Here is a 22,311-nt window from a genome sequence, read left to right on the forward strand (position 1 = left end):
GCTTTACCATTACTTAATACTATTTAATGCTAAGCGATTTACAAGTTGTTTACTAATAATCAGTTACAGTAACATGTTGATATGCCAAAAGTCAAAAATGTATAAAAATAATGCACACCAGAAATAGTATGGATATGTTGCTATTCAGTATTGAACTGCATAAATTTCACAGTATCTTTGCCCCACCTAATGCTCCCAGTAATCACCTTGCTGACTGATCTGTGCTCTATAGCTTAAGTCTAATTCCACTGAAATCCATGGTAAACATAAGTGCCATTGAAGCTGGTGGCAGAACTTCTATTACCTTTAGGAATATGAGGGTATCATTCTAGATATCTTGTCTTTACTTTAATAGAAGTGAAAAAAAAAATGTTCCAAGACATCATACAAAATAATTATCCACTAGATCAATCCATAACGTATGGTCATAGTAAAACAAATATGTTTAAATGAACTTGATTTTTTCCAAGTTCAGATGGCTTAGGTCATTAAGAAAAAAACTCTTAAGGTCTTTAGCTTAATTTTATTATTAAAATTTCTTTTTCACCTTGCCATGATCTTCTCCACAGTGGAAAGGGAATGAAAGTGGCTTAAGAAACATGGCCTGCCACTTTTGAGAAATCAGAAATAACGCTGTCCTATTCCTCCAAACAATTTCAATCCAGTGTGTGTAAATAGACAATTTTATTCTCCAGTTTCACTGCATGTTTCTAGTACTGAACTATTTCTATGCTTTCTATAGGGCAGAGGCCTTGCTTATGGAATCTATTCTCTGGCAACAGCTTCCTTCACCTCAAAACCTCTCCACAGACTGCATTCATCGTTTTTCTGTAAGGGCTAAGATTATTATTTTACCTACAAAAATATTTTTTTCCTTCCTATCTTTCCTATAAAAAAATATTAAGAATTTCTGACAATCTGCAAACTGACATAACACCAATATATATTACTGCTTGCAGTATGTTCCCTGTAGCTTTTTCATCTTAAATTTTGTCACAAGTGCTCCTAAAAGGAAATGTATGATAATATGCATTTGCATACTATTCTACTGACTTCCATGCAGATAAAGGTTTTTTCTTTGCTATACGGCAATACTAAAAAACAGGGGGAAAAAAAAATCAGGCAAAAAAAAAAGGGAAAAAAGCAGATAAATGGAGATGCTTAGCAAACAGGCACACAGTAATAGGGATAAATACTTATGCAACAAGCAATCTGAAAGTAAGTTAAATGTAGTGGGTGAAAGAAAAAAAAAAAACAAAGAAAAAAAAGACAGATAAATTAACAGGACTGACAAAAATCCATAAACAGAAGTAAACTTATCAAATACCAGATACTGATTCACAACAAAATGTTGTTAAGTGATATCCGAAATTTAACCCCCTGGCATAGAAGACCCAAACAGGATTTTTAGGTTCAAAGAAACAATGCACGCAATATGACTTTATGTAAAGCAGATCCAAATAGTGTCATATCCTCCCCCTGATGTATGCAAATAAAAATAAAAACTTGGGAACAATAAAATAAAGGCATCATTACCATCAGTAACTTCCAAGTAGGCTTTTGTTATAATACTTCCTGCAACATTTAATGTCTGGCAGATATAGTAGCCAACATCCGACCTCTGGACATTGGTGATGGTGAGGTCACCTGTCTGGGAAACTGAAAATCGGCTGGATGACTGAGGGGGCTGGTATGAGAAAAGAAGGTTCTAGGAAAGAAAGAATGTGTAGGAAAGAACGTGAAAAAGAAGTGTTAAATACATTCTAATATCAATATTAATAACTTAAATATATCTAAACAAATTCATCTTTCCACATTATATATGAAACGTTCTGCCCCTCATATCTTAAGCATGTCTATACCACAATGTGAGTAGTTTTATAGGATTATTATTATTAGGTGATAAAATAGGTGCAGATACGCACATGAAATTTTGTAAGTCTTTTGGGGTTGCTCTAATACCCTCAGTAGTCAACGCTGGGCTTTATACAAACTGTAACAAGCAGTAGCAAAGATCTGATACGTACAGATATCCCAATGGTGCACGCAACTGTGGTGAGCCTGACTAATTTGCTTCAACATCTTTTTTTTAGACCTTCATTCAGGGCATTCTATTTATTCCGTTTCAAATACATACGTTCATTTACTTGTTTGCATTTTAACTTTCAAATTCCCAAGAATGGAACAGTTTTCTAAAGAAGAGATGTTTAGATCTCTGTAGTCATAGCATTTGTGTTCTGCAATGAGCCTTATAATACGTAATTCAGTCCCACACCAGTTTTTGCTTAGACAGTTTTGGTACGAAGTACATGGTATTTTTCCAGCAAGAGTCGAAAGTCAAATGGCAGCCATAATAGTACAGTCTGTTACACCACATAGTGGTCTCAAATTTCTACCTTTGGCTGAACAATTTATAAATGAGAATACCCAAAGTTTACAGAAGCTATTTTTCATCCTGCTATCTTATCTAATTTTATTTTGAATTTCCAAAATGCATCTGAGGGAATGAGACACAAGTTCTGCTGCTTCAGTATTAGCAAACCATACTCACTGACCTTCATTCATTAAAAGTGTAGTAAAAAATAAGCAAGAAAAAAATATGTACTAAACAACTGTTAGCAAAAAAATCCAGGTCATACAAAAATGTAAATATAATCTATCTATATACTTTTACAATAAGATATTATCATCTGAATTTGGCCACTACTCTAGTTGCACTTAAACATTTACACAGACATATTCAACAAAGAACACTTTGTGTCACATCTCTTCTTCAAAAGATGACCCTGAAAGAAAACTGTGATTCTCTTGCTGTGCTATTTCGCGTTTCATCCACTAGCTTTCAAGGTTCTTTACAAAGAAGCTGAAAATAATTTTCCCTCCCATTCAAATAAGGAAGCTAGGAGAAAAAGTGCCCTATTCAGGTACGACCTGGGGCTGACTGACTGGAAAAGTAGATATTAGTCCCAGGCTAGTGTCCTATCCAGACAGTGATGAAGATCAACATAGCAAATCATTTAGTTCTCCAGAGAGACACACACACCTGGCAAACTAATATCTGCACCACAAAAACAGAGTCAAACTTTCTGAAAATTTTTGGGGTATTTGGGAATTAAAGAAAACTTCAGCATCAGTCACTTTTTCATCTCTTAAACGTTTCTCTCTGATAGGAGAAAAAGATTTCCATTTCATGGTATGTTTCCACTTGTTTCATAAATTTATTTTTACATTCATGGAGAAAACTCGAGACTAAGCAAAACATAGACATACTTTATAGTAAGGTTGACATCTCCTTGAATGCATGTGACTTAGAGAAGAACTATCCAGCATCTCCTAGCACTAGAGCTATTTTTCGCATCCTAAATACAAGAATTAAGGTATTTTTCTTTCACGTGACAACATCTCCTCAAGAAACTGCTAAGAAGAATGGAGAGAAAGACTGTTTTACCTGACTTCCCTCTCTCCGCCAAAAGATGGCTGGCTGAGGGTTTCCAGTTGCTTCACACTGGAAAGTCACTGTTCTTCCCAGTGCAGCTACCTGATCACGCGGCTTTACAACAAACTGTGGAGGCTCTGAAAGAGGAAAATACCATAAAATAAATAAATAAATAAATTACACTGCTGTCAGAAGACCAAAGCTAGCCTATTTGAAAGGCATAAGTCCTGACTTTAAATGGTGTAAACCAGAGCAGTTAGGTGTCTTTAATAAGGAGAGGCAGCACAAAGACTCATCAGCTAACAAATCACAGCTTCATCAGCACTCAGATCACCTGTTCTGTTGCTGGACTTCTCAGGTAAAATCCTTACTGTGCATCCATTAATTTTACTAGTCACCAGTTGTACAAGAAAGTAAGTCCCACTAAACAGGACAAGTTGCAGAGCAACAGACACCAATGTGAACAAATCTGTTAGATTTTTATTTATTTATTTTTTCTAAGATTGATTTTTAAGCATAGAAAAAGGTACCAAGTCACCATGGAGAAATCTTTGAGTGACAAGTGGCCCACAGGCCACACTTTGTCAAAGACTGTAATAAACCCTGTTGAGTAACTATGAATTCAGGTTTACTTGCACAGAAGTAATATATATATATTTTTTTTATTATTATTATTTATGAGAGAAAAAGCCTCACATTGCTTATAAAAGAGACTTTTGATGTAGTTGGGGTCTCTCGATTTTTACAATTTAACTCAAAACCCCCACAAATACCACTGAACGATTTAAAATCTTCAATCCAATTACTGAAAAGGAATGAATGTAAAGCAACAGCAGAGCTGAATGTCTTCCTCATTTACATAGATAAGGGCATGTTCAAACAAAATAAATATGCAAATGAGGGCAAATTTGAAACATCTGCTCAGTCTAACATTATAAATACTGCCAGCATTGTCCAAACTGCTTGATTTATACAGACTTCAACAACCACTTCATCCAGTAGTAAATAGAATGTCAAAAAATTATGTCAGTCACATTAAAAAGAAATCAGGATAGTTGACAGCATTAGATACATTGTTGGGGATAGCACAGGACAACAAATCTAGCTTGTTTGAGCCTGTTCACTCTCACCCCTTGAAAAATGTGCATTAAATGAAAGTCCATTTACTTAGTGTTTATTCATTTCCAATTCCTTCTGATCATCTGTCCAAAACTAATTATTCTCTCCCTCTTGTTTGGGTTGAGAATAGAGAGGATGTTTTGAATCTGACTTTAATAACTTGTATCTTTTTTTTTTTCCGTTAAAACATTTCTGTATTTAAAAGCTTTTCTTTAAAAGTGTTTTAATCATGTCATTTAAAGATAATGCTCAATGTGCTTAGTAGAAATCATGTAACTGTGACTTTATATAAAAGGAATTAAGAAACAGTAAAAGTCCTCTCTAAAAAATTTACTTTCAGTTTTCATGTGGGCCAATACTTTCAGTTTTCTGCTTCTCTTTGCCTGTCTCAGCTCCCTGCTGAGCTCATGGTAGAATATACTCTTCCTATCACCCTCCTGCTTTGGGGCAATTTTTAAAGCACAACATATCATTATTCACATTTGGATGCAAATGCTACCTTTCCTAGAATTTTCTTAGATAAGGAACTACACGAAGTTAGGGTGCAGTTCACCCACAGCAATTAGCAGACTTAAAAACAGTTAGTTCTGAAACATTCAATCAACACCTTGGAAGAGGATGTGGGAAGATTTTGACATGATAACATGTTTAATTTAGAATGGAAGGTGATGCTGTTGGGGATTTACCACTGGGTTGTAAGGTATGATTGGGAAAATGGAGATGAGAGTGAAGCACCTTCATTATGCTGTTGGAATTCTAATAACAAGAATAAATTTAGCATACAGTTGAATTTAAGGCTTGGCTGGTTCTGTACTAGTTTGTGACATAATACCACACAAAATGGAACCAAGGGTTTCTCAATTCTGTGCTACTGAATATGATTTATTAGGTTTAAGATTTCATTGAACTTGAGAATGGATACAGTTATATCAGGATAAAACAGTTGTGACTACTGGAGAAATAGCTGAATGCTTGTGATTCTAATACCCGAACATGATTTTCAGGAACTACTGAATGCAAAAAATGACAGGAAATGTTGTCTCCCAGGTAACCATTTATAAAATACAGATAGGTATATGCTTCTATGTATTATTCTAAATATGCATTTCACATGTATATTAGTCAAAATACATGTGTATATCATGCATATTTGTATTATTCTGAATCTACTCCTATTAAAGTAAATAATGAAAATCCCAATAGCTTCAGTGTCAGAAGAACTAAAATAGGGTTAAGAGAGACTTTGTTATTAAATTGTCTTCCATGTTTTTACTGCACTGGAAGAATTTTCACCATTATTTCCTATAAACTTCAGTTTGCTTTCACACCTTGGATCGTTCAAACAAGTGGTATGTGATGGCTATACCATAAAAGAAGTGGAACTAATAATCCACTTAAGGAAAAAATTTCTATCCTTGAGACCTTTAAAACAAAAGTTATTTTCTTTTATAGAACACAATTTCAACTAATGCAGTCATTGAAGATAGAAAACATCAGGATTTGATTCATTACATCACGTAAAAACAAAGTTAGCAACCCATTACCTTTCTCTTTGTCATTAAGTTACCCATACTTCATGCAGAATTTATTCTGTGCGATGTGTCTTGTCAATAACAAGTAAAAGATGGGAGCTGACTGGTTGAAGGACATGGAAGGGGATGGATGGAAAGGGGAGATGTTCTCGTCACAGTAATACGATGATTAGAAGATGGCCAATAAAATTTCAACTTACCAGACACAACTAAAAACAAAAACAAAACAAAAAGAAAACATGGAATAAATAAAATTGAATAGACATGAAACAAAGTAAAGAGTAAAGCAAAATTAAAAAAAAAAAAGGATCCTTTGTAATGACCTTAGAAAGCACATATATATTCTGATATACGAAACACAGCTTAAAAATGTTGAACCACATATTTTGTATTTTTAAGCAGAACTCTATCATGCTGGAAGTAGGCTATGTAGACTAAAATGGGTAACAGACTAAAATAATGGTTGGGCAACTTGGGTTCTATTCCAAGCCAACTGTTGTTGTAAAAACAACAGTAGGTAAAAACTTTTTATTTTTTTTCCCATATTATTGTTTCTTTGCATGAAGAGCTTTCCATAGTAAAATGAACTTGAAATCTCCAGTAAATATCAATTTGCAACACTACTGAAATAGAACAGTGACATTTACACCCTTTCTAAAGCATACAAACATCTACTAACAGAAAATACTTCTTTCAGGCTAATAGCTATTACAAAGGCAGTTTACTCAACCTTTAGTAATATGCTGAGGAATTTAGCCCCCACACCATTTTTTTTTTCAGTATAGAATTGCTGTATTGAGGTCATAATGATCAGTATTAAATTGTAAATGCAAACTAATCCACAATTAAAATTATATTTAAAAAGATTCTTAATCCTTTTCTTCCCCCAAAAAATCTCAATTTCAGTAAAATACACAAAAGCAGAGATCTACTGCAAAACATTCTATTTCTCACCAGAAATATTTCAGTGGTAAATTATCTAGTAGCACATTGTCCTTCAAACATAGGTGAACATTACTGTAAGTTTGGAAATGACCTGATGAATCCTGGCAGGCTAATTTCACTTATAAAAGACAGGCATGTCAGAAAGCATTCCAACAATACATCACTAGTTGAAAGAACAGATTCAAAATAAAAATGTAAGAATTTTGCATTGCTTAATTATATATAGATTCTGGAAAAAAAAATAAAAAGGGTAGTTGGTATAAAATAATTACAGTATAAGTCCAAATATATATACTTTTCTTAATACATTTTACAAACACCAAGCCCTTCAAGCTTTAAGCTGAGAATAAAACAACTGTTGTTCAGCAGGGTATGCTTTTATATTGAGTATGTAAGCACCTGCTATACACCATCCTCTGATAGAACACATGGAGGAAACTAATAATATCCAGTCTGCCAAAATTCATTAGGCATGAGGAATACTGGCTTACAGTTCACATAAACAGAGGACTCCAGGTGTATTAAGAAAATGAAGTAGAAGGAGAATCAGATATAATACTTGAATTTGGATTGTGCCAAGAAGCTGCAACTGAAAGTGTAAAATCCCGTTCATATAGAGAACTCTATTTTTATGTTATTAGAGACATTTTTTAAGGAAACAATCCCAAGCAGAGGAAATCAAAGTGCACAGTTTTCAAAGTTTTGATTTTCAATTTTAGGGAAGTATTCTGAATGTATGTTAGCCTTCTTTAAATGTGTAGGTTCAGTATTTCTCCAAGAGAAAAATAGTGTGTATTATTCTGCTCAGATTATCCTGGCAAATCTGTAACTTTTAAGAGGAGTAGCCAAGAAATTACACAAAAGAATTCCTGAGAGAAAAATGCTTGTCCCCAAGACTGAGCTCCTAGTGACTCTTGATCATGTATGTTTATATTACACAATAGCCACTCCTTTAAAACTGAAAAGCTCTCTGCTAAACTTCCAATTACAGTTTGACCTGCTTTAAAATTAAAAATGCTTCTCCATAAAACACAACTGATATTCTACATGAAGGAGTCTGATAAGAGACACAATGTAATGCAATTCTTGCACAGAGGATTGCACTCTGAATTACCAATTTTCCACTACTTAATAAATGACAAAAAGAGAAAAGATAAGCCTTCCTGGTAGCAATGCAAAGCTGCCTGAGCCTTCTACTGAAAGTCCACTTGAAATTTTCAAGATAGAAATCTGTCTTGGTTGCTCAATTACATTTCTACAAATTAAATTAACTTGCAAGTGCTGAATTTCCACTTTTCTTTTAACCAGATGGTTTTGTTATTGTATGTCAAAAATAACCCTGTTGAGCAAATATATTTTTTTGCCCACCTGTAAAAACAGAGGGGATACTGATACGTGAAAATAAATCCCTGTAGAAACAGGGCATCATGTTGGTTGCAAACTTGTGTTAAGGGCAAAGAGTGAAGTTTCATACAAAAATTTAAACAGTTCTGTCAGGGGGAAATCATGTGGTTTAAAAGAACAACAATAAAAGCAATAGCTACAACAAAGACCACTTCTTACTTTTATCTACATACTATTAATATCTAAGGTTCCTAAAACTGAGAAATAAATAGTTTTTACTCTATTAGGGCACATTTTATTTGACAGCACTTACACTCAATCATTAAGTAAATTAATTTTCCATGTGTTTATCATGGCTTTTCACATGGTTACTAGGGGGAATAACCTGTTTGTAAAGACAGGAAGGTAGCATGTGAAACCACAAATACCAAAGGAATAATATTTTTGCCTTTCATATAACTTCCCTGACATGTGAGGTTTATCATAGAAGACATGTGTCCAGTCACCGAACAAAAAACAAAAGAAAAGTGGTTTCCAGACTAGCGACTTTATATTCTAATGTCTTATTCTTGCCAGCAATCTTATCATCCTCACTGGGACTATTGGTATCATTAAATCCACTCTCAGGAGTAGGAATTTGCAGATTTAGGACTCAAACTACAGACAAGTAGATAGTTACCAGATGTTAGTGGAGCAAAAATTTTATTTGATAGATGTCGTATTGGAGGATCATAGGATAATTCAGGTTGGAAGCAGTATCAAGAGGTCTCCAGTTCGAACTCCTGCTCAGGCAGGGTCAGCTATGGGGTGAGACCAGGCTGCACAGGGCTTGATCCACTCAGGTTTTGAAAATTTCTAAGGACTGAGAATGAATAAACAATCTGGGCAACCTTGTCCTCTCCTGACTGTCCACCCAGTGAAGAAATTTCTTCTTGTATCCAGTATCAATCTCCCTTGTTTCAACTTACATCCCTTGCCTCTTTTCCTCCCAAAACAGCCTGGCTCCGTCTTACTGACAACCTCCCTGTAGGTACTGGGGGCTGCTGTTACATCCAACACTGAAGCCACCTCTCCTCCAAGCTAAGCAAGAGCTGTTCTCTCAGCCTTTCCTCAAAGGATATATGTACACATGAGACCAAAACATACTGTACATAATGCCTATATCTTTAAATAACACATTTATTAATTTTTCTCACAGAAGTGAATGCAAATGCTGATCTAGTGTTTCTCTATAATTTATCAGTACTCTAGTATTAAGAAGCAAATATTACAGAGTTGCCTCTGTTTCCTAGTCTGATATTGGACAAGCTACAATATTCAAGTATCTCATTCCTAAAAGCAGTAGTAGTAATTATCTATCTCAAAAAGAGTAAAGAGACAGAAATTGTCATTCATTTATACTAATAAAGTACTTTTGGGATCTAAGGATTCAAGGTGGTACTTAATTGCTAAATAGCACTTGTTCTGCATATTAAAAACTCATAAAGTATGTTATGACTATTACTATTTATGAATACCTTCCAGATTCTTAGAATACATCTTGTAGTTCAGCTGACACAAGCTAAATACCTTCAATTTAAGCCCAGTGTATTTCATTTTTTATTATTAGAATAAAAAATTTTAAGTCTTTAAGGACTGCTTGACACCCTTATAGCATGTAGAAATTAATATAAAGGTAGTGAGACTGTATAATTCTATACCAGAGAAATCAAACAATCCCAATATTCAGGCCAATAATTACATACAAGATCAAGGTAATAGGCAGTCTTTAGTTTCTGTATAAATTTTTAAGTATATGATTAATCTATGAAATGGCAGTCACAATGAAATTTAGATTGCTTTCAATTAATTTTGTGATATATTAACCCTAGTTCAAGCAAAAATATATATATATATCAGAGGTTGAATATGCCTGTAGAAACAAACTGATAGGAGATGGGATGTGATTATGAGCCTACGTGCTGGAAGAGACAGCCTGGGGAGCTGGCATTAACAATGCAGTTGGCCAAGTAGAGACTAGAGAGTATGACAGGAGAAACTCCAGAGCTAGCAACAGAGATAGTACAGAGATAGCTATATTATTTGTAATAAAACATTGCCGTTTTCCAGAATGGCTGAAACTTTTTTGAACTCTCAGATGTTTATAATCTCTACATGAAAGAAATGGCTAAGTACAGAAAATTTGGGTACTGGAGTTACATGCAGAGGAAGTGTTAGTTTGAACAGGTTTAACAAAGTGGTCAAACGCTGAGTGGTCACTCCTTAAAAAAATTAAAAAAAAAAAATTAAAAAATTAAGAAGGTCTGATGATCTTTTCCAATTCTTTTCCTAGTTTCAAACAATTGCTCAGCACAAAAGCTTCCTACCTCTTCTGCTCATGAATATGTTTCACTGCTAAACTCTGAAATCTAATTAACAACTTTTTACTTTCCAAAAAAGGATTTAAATTCTGGAGGCATTAATATTTGAACAAGGACCATTGAATGCCTTCCTGCAACACACCTACCAGAAAGTGACGTTGCTGTTCTACAAAAGCTATTATTAAGGGAATTAGTTTAAGGCAATGTTTCATTTCCCTTCCAGTGATTTGTTCGCTATTTGTTCTTATCAAATCAATCTGAAGCACCCAATATTATCCTTCATAAGCAACATTTCTCTGCAGTCATCTGTGAGAAGTATTACCTTCTACACAGTAATAAGCAAAGGCCAAAATCTCTTGTTCTGAAAAAAACAAACAAACAAACAAAAAAACAAAACAAAAAAATGCTGCCATTCAGCTGTCTCCTGACTACAACCTGTGAAAAACATGGGAAAATAATACCAGATACATTACAAAAGAAACAGTGTATATCCTTTTTCATCCTCATTGGTCTTTGCATTTTCAACTGTCATTTCTTGAGGTCCCTCTCTATATACAAATAGTTTACATTTTCCCATATTTTGTGCTAAAATTCACATTCTTAAAAGACCAGACTGGGACACCTTTACTCACCATGAATGCTTACACAGTATATAGCTCCAGGGCATGAATTGTGATATAGTGCAGTACAAACTTTGGAGGAAAGGTATAACAGTCTGGCTCCAAGCATGCCACAACCATATATAGTTCAGGGAAAATGTTTACATGTGCGTTTTTGATGTTTCAAATCAAAAGCGAGGGCTTGTGATTCCAAACCCTGGCAAGGGAGTGATCATGGTTAATTACATTTATGATGACTGGAAAAATTCTGTTTTGGGTTGTTGATGATATATCAGATAAACACTTCTTAAGTTTATAAGAGCAAGTGACTACTGTAACTTCAAATGAGCAAAGATGAGAAGATGGAAATCTAAAATGACTGGAGAGGAGGAGAGGAGGAGCAGATGGATTATATTCTATAACATTGTTATAAGAAAGAGAATGAAATTAAAATAGAAAACTGTTGATTGAACATTAGGATAAACAGTTCTGATAGTTGGGATTACCGTTAAGAAGTAGTGGAAATCTAGAAATCCAAAACAATGTTTCAGTTTCATGCACCAAACAGTTAATAATGGAAAAATCTCAGTATTAATTAGCTGCTGTGTTCCTCAAGATATTTCACAACATATTTTTTTTTCTTTCTTTTTGTTTGTTTACAGTTAACCCACATTCTCTCCTCTGTTAGGAGTCAGAAAAGCGAAGACTTGCCACGTGCTGGGCAGCAACTTGGAAACAGGCTGAGTACAATCTGTGCTTGTCATGAATGTTCCACCATCAGGGTGCTGGTGGACTGCCAGCTGCACTTCTCACCACACTTACCTGCTGCACTCTAAGCCAGTGGTCGTGAGACAGCTGCAGTCTGGAAACTGGGCAGCCACAACATTATCATGCTTACTCTGACCAGGCAAGCAGAATATATTCTCAGATTCAGCAGAGGATGTGGGCTTCTACCTGCTGGCTTGGTACCCAGAGTAAAAGGGCAGGTGACTGTGGACTCAGGACAGCTAATGTACGTCAAGGGAAAGTGGTCTCACAAAGAAAAGTGCAAGTACTGTTCCTTCCTGCTGACAGTACAAATGCAGCCTTGAAAATTTAATTACATTTAGGGTTAGCACACGTACTGGGGAGAGACAGACATGAGGATGTCCATATAGAATTCTGGTCATTTTGAGATTTAATTTGGGCTGAGAGGTGATTTTTTTTTCCTTCTAAATTCTAATTGATAGGGTTGGGTAGTGAAAACTGGTGCTCTCTCAGCTGTGTCTCTGTAGTGAAATTACATTAATGTTTGCTTCACGGCAAATCTTCCCTAAAAAACATTTAGAGTTAAGATGAAGAGGGCTACACAAGCAAGTGGGTATACATGTGTGTTGGGGAAAACCTACTGCAAAAATCTCTGGGAACAGAACAGTCTGCACAATGTACTCACACACGATTTTTTGATTTGCAACTGATTTTGCTGATACTAGCTACACAATCAGAAAGCTTGCAATCTCACCTTTTTCAGGAGTTAATAAAGATTTTTATGATAAAATCAAAAATGTGGAAAGAGACTTTGCAGTGTGGTTTTAAAAGGCAGCACTTCTCAGGTTAATACATGTAGTACTCTCAGTTTATAATGTTTATAAATCCTGTAGTCAATGCCTTGGGGTGACAGTGGAAATCTAAAATATGGGTGGCGGAAGACAGAGAGGGAGGGATTTAAGTCCTTCCAGAAGTTCCTCTCCTACTCTCCTCTGTTCCATCCTTGCTCTTGGTCCTCCTAAACCATCTTATAAACTAAATACAATTTAGTGAGCACACTTAGGAGAGGCTTAATTCCATCTATTTAAAAACCAGTGCAATGCAGTGAACTGTGGAGTTCTGTTTCCCAGGCTTTTCTTTTTTGGAGAATGCTTGTCTTCCCCTCTGTTTAAAAAGAACTGAGGTAATTTTAGGCGCTGCTGCAATCTAAGCAGTCGTGGCTACAAATATTTATACTATAGCCTTTTAAAAGAGTGAAAAAAGATAGATAATTTTTAAGTAAGCTGCGCAGAAGTACAAAAAGATTATGACAGCTGGATACTATTTGAAGAATTCTTAGGAGCTCCCTACTGCATTTTTTTAACTTACAGTAAAAGATAGTAGAGCTGAAAAGGAAATGGAATGTAATTTTTTCCCCAGCTGTTTATGATAGCAGAGTTTTCTTCTTCGAAAGAGGTATTTAAAATCCATAGCAACTTTTTTCTAATAAGTTAAAGCTATTTGTGAGAAGTGGCCAAAGCCCCATGATCAATGGATACCAAACACAAACTAAAAATGAAAGGACAATAAACCTCCACAGTGAAGTAACTTTTGATCACTATAAATTATTATTATTATATTATTTTTTTTTTTTTACATGCAATACTCAGTAAGGAATACTGCCAACTGAAACAGATACTGTTTCAAAAGGAATCTAGACTTCTCTTTCTTGTTATAAGGGTGATACTTCCTCACATATAGACAACCCAAGTCTACAAATAGCACAGAAATACCTGATCTTACTTTTTTGATAGTGTTATCTACAAGGTAACTAGGACACATTAACAAATGTTAATTACAGGTAGCAAAAATTGCAACATTTAAGAACTCTACATCAGATCAAAATAGCCATCAGGTACCAGGAATTTTTAGTGTGAGGCAGGTGGAAATGGGAACAAGCTGCCTAAAGAAATAAACACAATCTTCAGAAACAAAACATATATATTATTTAAAAAAAAAAAAAAACAAAAGAACACTCAGCCTGTTTTTCATACGGTAAGGCAGTGGTTCACCTTTACCAAAAGACTGTAATATTATCAAAATTATTGGTAGTCTGAAATGAAGTGTTATGGCAGCTGTGATAATCTAGGGATATTAGCAAACAAGTTTTGAGGTTCTGTTTTTATTTAGGTTAGTAACACTCTTTAAGGAAAAAAAGTCTAATAAGATCTGGGCACACAGTAACTCGAGAAAGAGGTACAGAAGAGGTTTCAGAATAGGTCATCTAATCTTGCTGGTGAAAGACTGGACTGCAGCAGAATTCTTGGGCAACTTGAAATTTCCTCTTTCCTAAAACCCAGGTATCAATGTGCTACCTTAACTGTACCAAAGAAGAGAGCAGCTGTTTCATTTGAGGAAATGCAAGTCCTAAGTGGACTCTCCTATATGCCACTGAAAGATGCAAAGGGAACAGAATCCCCCTCAGGGCTGTGTTTAGAGTGCATTGGGTATTTATGAGAACACAACAAGCAACCTGATGTCCATCCAGACAGTTTGTTTGTTTCTCAACCCTCTCATCCTATTCCATAATGAAATGAAAATAAAATTCACTCCAAACTTCAGGAATTAATGTGCGGTCATCAGGACAAGAAGAACATGCAAATTCCTCCCACTGAGAATAATAGGAGCATACTTAATGTTTAGCAGTTTAAGCTGTTTTTTTCTTGCACTGGAAGCTCATGATACTGAGCCTACTATGTGACATAGTTTGCTTGTAAAGACTGCAAGATACTTTATTACCCAAATATATTCTGTAGTGTTATTCAGCACCTAACAATAACCTATTTTAGTGTTCAAACAAAACATAATTCATAGTCACAAACAGTGCCTAAAACAGCTTAGCAAAATAATGTTTGAACACACTGCTGTTATAAGTCAGCATTTTTTGTCAAGAACTAATTCACAGAGATGACTGATTTTAATGATGCATGTAATGTAACATAAGTAAGGGAGTGTACTATAATCACTGTATAGTCCTTATGAAAATTACTCACAGGTTAGAAACAAGGCCAGAAAATGGGTGTTACTTTTTTACAGATGTTTAGCATAATTTAATAAGGCCTACATTTATTTCAGAATGAACATACAGGAGAAATACTGTTTAATGAGTAGCCAATATAAGTTATTATTCCTTGCACTCTATTTAATTTTACATATAAATCCCCAAATCCCCCAAACACAACATTTTGCAGTAAAATTCTGCTTTGTCTATTTTAATGGCAAAACTGTTGAAATGTTATCTTTACAACAGCAGTCATACACACACACACAAAAAGCCTGCAACAGTGAAGCCTGATACAAAAACAATTGATTTTTCCTTAGCCATTGGGTTTAGGAAATTGCAGGCAGTAGAAAAGAATCTTTGCTACTTTTTAATTGAGTGCTGATTTATTCTGCACAAATCTACTTTCTTAAATTCTCTGCACTGAGTGATTAAAAGGTGTAATTTTAAAGAATTTTACAGTGAATTAATCTCTTTCTGCAGGAGAAAGCCTCTGGCTTCAACATATCTCTACAGTAACGTTTCTCCAAATTATTTGCACTCCTTATGCTCTACTTGCTAAGAAACATCTGTCTCAACTTCTCGTTTTAAAGTGCTAAATTGCAGTAACAGTTCTCTAAAGTTTTTAAGTATTTTTTCCACGTAAGCAATTGTAGTCATTGTTATGAGATGCTATGTAAAAAAAAAACCAACCAAACAAAAAAACCCTCCAGTTAAAAACTTAAAAAAACATAGAAGCAGTTGTTTGTTAAAATACGTTACATGGATTTAAAGTAACTATAAATCTTTTTTTTTTTTTTTTTTAATTTTTTGAAATACTTACTGTTTCCTTCTTTCCCTGCATTTCAGAAATGCTTCAGGAATCTTAGTGTTCATCACTCGCATCAATAGAACAAGCACCTTCAGGGCACTAACCTCTTCTTCAGATAGTTTCCTCATTTCCCTCTGATTAACTTCTAAGATTTATATTCTCTAACCAGAAATAGGTGGCAGTCAAACTCCTCAGATCATTGATAGAAATCTGAAGTACTGTCATAGTTTACAGCAGTCACTAATGGGGAAAGGGATGTGCCTTTAAGCTATACAAATCACAAGAGATAGCTCCCCTCACTTATCCTGCCAAAAGTTTATTAATTAAAAAAAATACTGAATTTCATCAAACAATCACTATTATTCCTTTCTCCTTCATGGAAATGTAAGACACAATATTGCTTAAAATCAATTCTTTCGAAAGGGAGAAATACTGACCACGTAGACAAGTATAAATTTAAAGATTTAAATCCAAATCTCTGTTTTAAAATTAAAGCATTTAATGATCCAGCGAGGCCTTCACTGCAACACATAATAGCCAACATATACCCCAATGGCATTTTTTTAAATCCCATAAAAATTAAAATTGTGTCTTTGTTATTTTAATGTCTGTGTCTCGGATACCTATAAAGCAATTACATTTACAGCCAACTTATAATGTGTAACAGCAACCTGACACAGTGGAAACATTTACATGGTATCTGACAGACAAAAGAGCAAATCCCATTCCTTTTCATTCAGGGTGGTTTTCCTAGCCCTACCCAGAAGCCTAATCAAATAGATGTCTTCTATGGCGTGCCTTAAAGTTACTTTGCACAAAGAGGGAGGTGGAAAGCAGAGGAAATTCCAGACCTGATGCATGTGCCACCTTTTCAGATTAAAATTCCTCGTCAATTGACTAGTCCAGCAAAATCCCAGCGAGAACTCAGTTATGGAAAGTTCTTGTCACTGTAGGTTGGATACCCCACAGGCAATTTCTGTTATTCCCAACAGTAATGACATCATAAACCAGAACAACCTTGATATCAAAGAGCACCACTGCAAAATATGAATTTGCCAGAGCTATTTCCACAGGAATTCTTCCTTCTTCCTGCCAAACCAGTAACATTGAATATGCTTAGTGCCTTTGAATGCCAACATTTACAATGCACTGTTCAGTTACTGCTGCTGTATGCTTGGGTGTGTATTAGACAGGGCACTACAACAAATATTGCAAGCTCTTTCACAGTCACTTTTTGATGAAAAGGACCTAAAAAGAACACAAAGTTTGAGGATTTCCGTTTACTACCAACCTGCTGGTGACCAACCCATAGTCAACAACAGGGGTATTTTGTGGAGACCTGGTCATCTGACGTACTTAGCCTCTTCCTCCTTCAACTCCTGCTGAGTAGCAACGACACTGTCATTGCTATAACTGTTCTTGGCCTACAGCCTAGGAAGACTTCCACTGGAATCATAATTTTCAGTTGTTTTAGAGAGTAAATCTCATTTCAACATAAATGATAGAAATCTTATTAAAATGGATGTTAAAAAAAGCCTGATTAAGTACTGCAAATGGGAGCAAAGCAAATGGAACTAGGGGAAAATAAGTGAAACCTTTTGTTGCTAGATTTACTTAAAAGCTTTTTCATGATTAAATGTGAAATTTGCTGGTTTCTGAAGAAAGCCTACTGCTATTTCCATTAATGGTAAAACTAATTCTGTTTTAGAACTGAGGTTCTGAGGCACATATTCATGGCAATTTTATATTTCTCAGGAATATGGGATTCAGTTAAATTGTATATAATATTACCATTTCTACTGTCCTGCTTAAAGGCATAAAACTAAGAAAAACACATAATAGACATCTCCATGAAAACATGAAAAGCATCTTGCATATATACTAAAATTGTGCATGATAAGTATATCCAATTTACTTAGTGCTGGAAACTAAGAGAGAAATCCAGTGGGTCCGGAGATACATTTTTGGCCATCATTTCCCTTTGCTGGAGCACATCAGCTACTTATTAGAGTCTGGTAAAATAAAATGTATTGTACTCCAGGCTGCTTCCCGGCAGCTTGTATTGATTGAAGTATTTATTTAATAATTAATCATCTCCTGAATTAAACTCTACCATGTGTATTCAGCAATGTCTACGGATGCCTTACATATGCGCTACACATTGATACAAAATGAAAACAATGGACTGAGGCTCTCTAATTTTAGGAGAATTAAAAAATAAATAAATAGTAGAATTAAGTTTTCTTAAGTATTTAGTTTTCCAGGAAGAAAATAAGATAACCTGACAAACAACTTGAAAGATGGAAATACTTTTAAGCTGCAATAGTAAAAGCCTAAGTAAGGGGTTCGAACTTCCATGTAAATAGGGAACTCCAAATTTGGTTAAGTAGTTTTAGTGAAACTGAATAAAAATACAACATCTGTATCTCATATATAGAGAGGAAACACAATCCCCAAAGTTTGGAGTCTGTATGCAGGGAAATACTGATCCCAGTAATCAGAACCTGTGATGCTGGTGCCTTGGGCAAGTACAACACTGAAATGGAATTGGTATCTCCTCTTTTGTATTTTCTACCATCAGCATCCCATTATATGTAGTTGAATTATCTGAGCTGATAGTTACTAGTCCACGGATACAGAGACAGCTTGTTCCCAGAAGCATTACTAGCTTAGAGGATGCCACACAGAGTTTTATGGAGCACTGCAGGGCATGTCTTACCTACTGCTATATGTCTGCTAGACCAAGAAGTGTCAGTGCTGAGCTGAAGGCTAGCAGTACAGCTAGATCCCAGCTAGCTCTCTGTTGAGACACCAGGTTAGCTATTCACCACCTCTCGTCATCACATCCCTGCCACCTAAGTATCTCCATTGGCCACCGTGCTACAATCTCCACCTCTTAATACCCTAGATAACCCTGCAGGCTGCAGAACTTGCACAATTCAATCAGGCCTGGAAAATGATGAGCACAGGAAGAGGATCTATCATCATAGCAGTGTCACAAAGCCAAAAGACTGAGAAGCGTCCTGAAGAGCATCGCTTACAGCACTTTCTGCTCTATGTCACATTTCATGCAGGGTAGCACTTTAACAGCATAGACACTTGTCAGACTATGACCACCCCTTCCTAAACAGACACGTCTTCTGGAGTTGTTACCATTAACAACTCCCATATTGTTTCTTTGGAGGGCAGTCTGGCATGAAAACACCACTGCCTATCCCAGAGCTACCGAGGGAACAAACAAACCAACCTTTTTTTTGTCATTTGTTGAATTTAAAAAGGACAGATACACAGTTGCAGATTCAAATTCTGAGGCCATGGTTTGTAACATAGCCCGAATATGCATCAGAAATAACTCTATCCAGCATACCCCCCCCCCACACACACACTGATGTATTATTCCTTCATCAACAGAATGTATGAAAATTACCAAAAATGCAGAAGAGACTTGTCATTTCCATTTCTTAAACCAGCCTGAAAAAATACTAACTCATATAAATGAAAAAATATTTTCCTCAATGAGCTGTGGAAACATGCTCATATGTCCATGAATGCTGTCAGATCATTATCATCTTAACACTGAAACAAGAAGATCACATCTACCTCTCTAGATGTAGTGTAGCCAATAAGCTGACCCTTCAGAAGATGTGGTTTAAACAAGAGGGCAGAGGAGGGAAAGCAGGGACCAAAAAAGAAGAGCAGTAGGAGAGAAGAAACAGGAGAAAAAGAAGGAAAAATGTGAAAAAATACCTGAATGGAAAATGCATGCTCTCTAGAGGAGTCTTTTTTTTTTTTTTCTTTTTTTCTTTCTTTTCTTCCATAAGCCTAGGTCTCCTAGATACTTTAATAAATGGATTTTGATCATAATTTACTGCATTATAAAGTACAAATTGGACCCACACATCACAATTTCTAGTATCAATCCATTCTACAGACACATTAGCACAGAAAAATAGCTCAGGAGATAATCCATTCATGCTGGGAAACCAATTATTGTATAACAATATCTGCAGAGCAAAGCTCTTACACTGTAAACATCCACTGTGTAATATAAATGCTTACAAAATCTTACTGAATCAAGACATGCTATGATACTGTTCCTTAGACATACTGTTTTATTATCAAAATTCAAAAGATCTCACTCTAGATCTCTGTCAACTATAAACTTAGGTAATTTTGTATCTGAGTAGTACCATCAACCTATATGGCATTACCAGAATGTGTCTGCAGATTATTTGAATAAGACTGAGGAGGACTAGGGATACTGATAGCTTATTTCCAGAAAGGTATCTGCTCAACCAGTCATAGAGGAAAAGTTCTTAATACTGATATTCTGAAAGATTAACAGTTGACATAAGACACGATCTTCAGAATGAATAGCCATTTAAAAAAAAAAATAATTCAAGCTTTTTCTTCGGAATAAACCATGCTTACTGCTCACCTGTTAATCTTTTATTCTAAAACACTGAGCATAAGAGATGATTATTTTGCAAACATAAGATATCAGTTTTGATGTATAAAGATCATGATGACTTAACAAAAGAGAACATCTCAAAATTTTTTGTTTTATGAGACCTCCAACAAAGATATTCTTTCCTGTGTTTTCCTAACGGCTACAGATGTTAAGGATACCAAATGTTTCTAGTGGAAAAAGGAGATCAGGTTAAGGACAAGACCTTTCCTGCTACAGTCAATGTGTCAAAATAGAGTGCTGTTACCAAATAAAATACTTTTAAGCCTATACTTCCACAGAACTTCGTAATGACTAATTCCCACTGAACAGAAAAGGACAGGAGGACCATCAGCGTGTAGAAAAAAAGCGTCAGTATGACATCATTGCCTGTCTGCTAGGCCGGAAAGGAAGAGAGGGATTACCTGAATAGTGAACATCTGGATTGTGTATATAAAGGCAATGAAGACTCTATACATATTAATACACTGAGTTCCACTGAATTTTATCTTACAGAGAATTTTATCTTACAGAGAAGCAGTAGTGCTATGACATGCTTTTATAATGAAAAAGCAACTGAAATTCCAGTGGTCTGGGTTAATGCATTATAAGATATACATACAGATTTATCATTCAATGCTTATTTACTACATTTAATTGAAAAAAATCAGCAGATAATTGAAACTAAAATTATGTAATAATGTAAAAAATAATGTAAAAAATTAAGTAATGTAGTTTGATAAAACTGGTTCTATTCTTTCTGTTAGTGTTTCAGATAAAAACTTGTAAATAATATAATTCTGAACACATTGAAATTCAAAATGTATTCAATTCCCCACCCTGGTAAGGTAAAGACTGCTTGAGAAAAATGTTACATCTGAAATGCTCCTGTTCCTAAAGAATACAATTTAAACTAAAATTATATTTTTGCATTTTTTTTTACAACACAGCATAGATATACAGTGTAAGCAGCAACTCTACGAGTTGTTTATAGACACAGCTAGTCTGTGTATAACAACTCCCTAAGTTTGCCATGTAAAAAATCCATTTCTCTTAATTCTAGGTTAGAATAATATATAAAGAATCATTCTTACCTTGCACTGTTAGAGTTGCTGATGCTTCAGCTTTTCCAACCATATTTTCTGCAACGCAAGTATACGAGCCCATGTCTCCTGCCATAACTTTCCGTATTTTCAAGGTATGATCATCACGGATTTCGTATCTTTAAATATACATAGTAATATATAATGAACAAGAACAAAGGTAGAACTTTGTACCACTTCTGTAAAGGGTAGGAAGGAATACGGTGTTTTACCTCTGAAATATTTTTATGTATACATTTCCCATGTAAATAAAAATATTTAAAAATGATTGTAAATCAATAATGTAAAAACAAAGGTTTTGAAGCAAAATATATATTTATAAATTTGAAAACCTGATTCTGATTTCATTTGCAACACAAGTCAGTTTCACTGGCATCAGTAGAATTTCACTAGGGTAATACAATTATAAGGTTCTACCACAGAACTTTTTAATTATTAGAACTCTCATAACAGGTAAATTTAATAATAGTAATCATTCTCCCCATACTTTTTCCATCTGAATGAAGGGTTTTATTTTATTTTTTTTTAATATGGTTGAAAAGAAAATATTGTCCTCAGGAAGATCAGAATTGCTTAAACTTCAGTGTAAATCACAACTCATTCAATAATTTTTCTAAAGTATGATGTGTGGCCTTTCACAATTTCCTGTTCTTTCATCACTTGTTTTTTTCTCTTCTTTGTATAATGCTTTCAATGTGTTTCTCTTCATGGAAGCATACTTTCCTTTTAAAAATGCAATACTTTTTATTAAAGTTATAGACTAGATTAACAGAAAAATGAATTTGGATGACAGGAGCCAACTGTTACTGTCTTCTTTCAAATCCCTCC

General features: G+C 34.9%; 1 protein-coding gene across 1 annotated transcript in view; it reads right to left on the reverse strand.

Moving 5' to 3' along the window:
* Window positions 1-22,311, reverse strand: part of ROBO1 (roundabout guidance receptor 1) — a 323,397-nt gene that overhangs the window by 61,639 nt on the left and 239,447 nt on the right. The window contains exons 6-9 of the mRNA XM_050713247.1: window positions 21,475-21,602; window positions 13,855-13,863; window positions 3,449-3,573; window positions 1,537-1,708 (exon numbers count right to left, since the gene is read on the reverse strand). Of these exons, the coding sequence (XP_050569204.1) occupies window positions 1,537-1,708; window positions 3,449-3,573; window positions 13,855-13,863; window positions 21,475-21,602 (434 nt within the window). The remainder of the gene's footprint in view (window positions 1-1,536; window positions 1,709-3,448; window positions 3,574-13,854; window positions 13,864-21,474; window positions 21,603-22,311) is intronic.

The sequence above is a fragment of the Cygnus atratus genome, chromosome 1 (assembly GCF_013377495.2).
Source record: "Cygnus atratus isolate AKBS03 ecotype Queensland, Australia chromosome 1, CAtr_DNAZoo_HiC_assembly, whole genome shotgun sequence".
NCBI classification, from domain to species: Eukaryota; Metazoa; Chordata; class Aves; order Anseriformes; family Anatidae; genus Cygnus; species Cygnus atratus.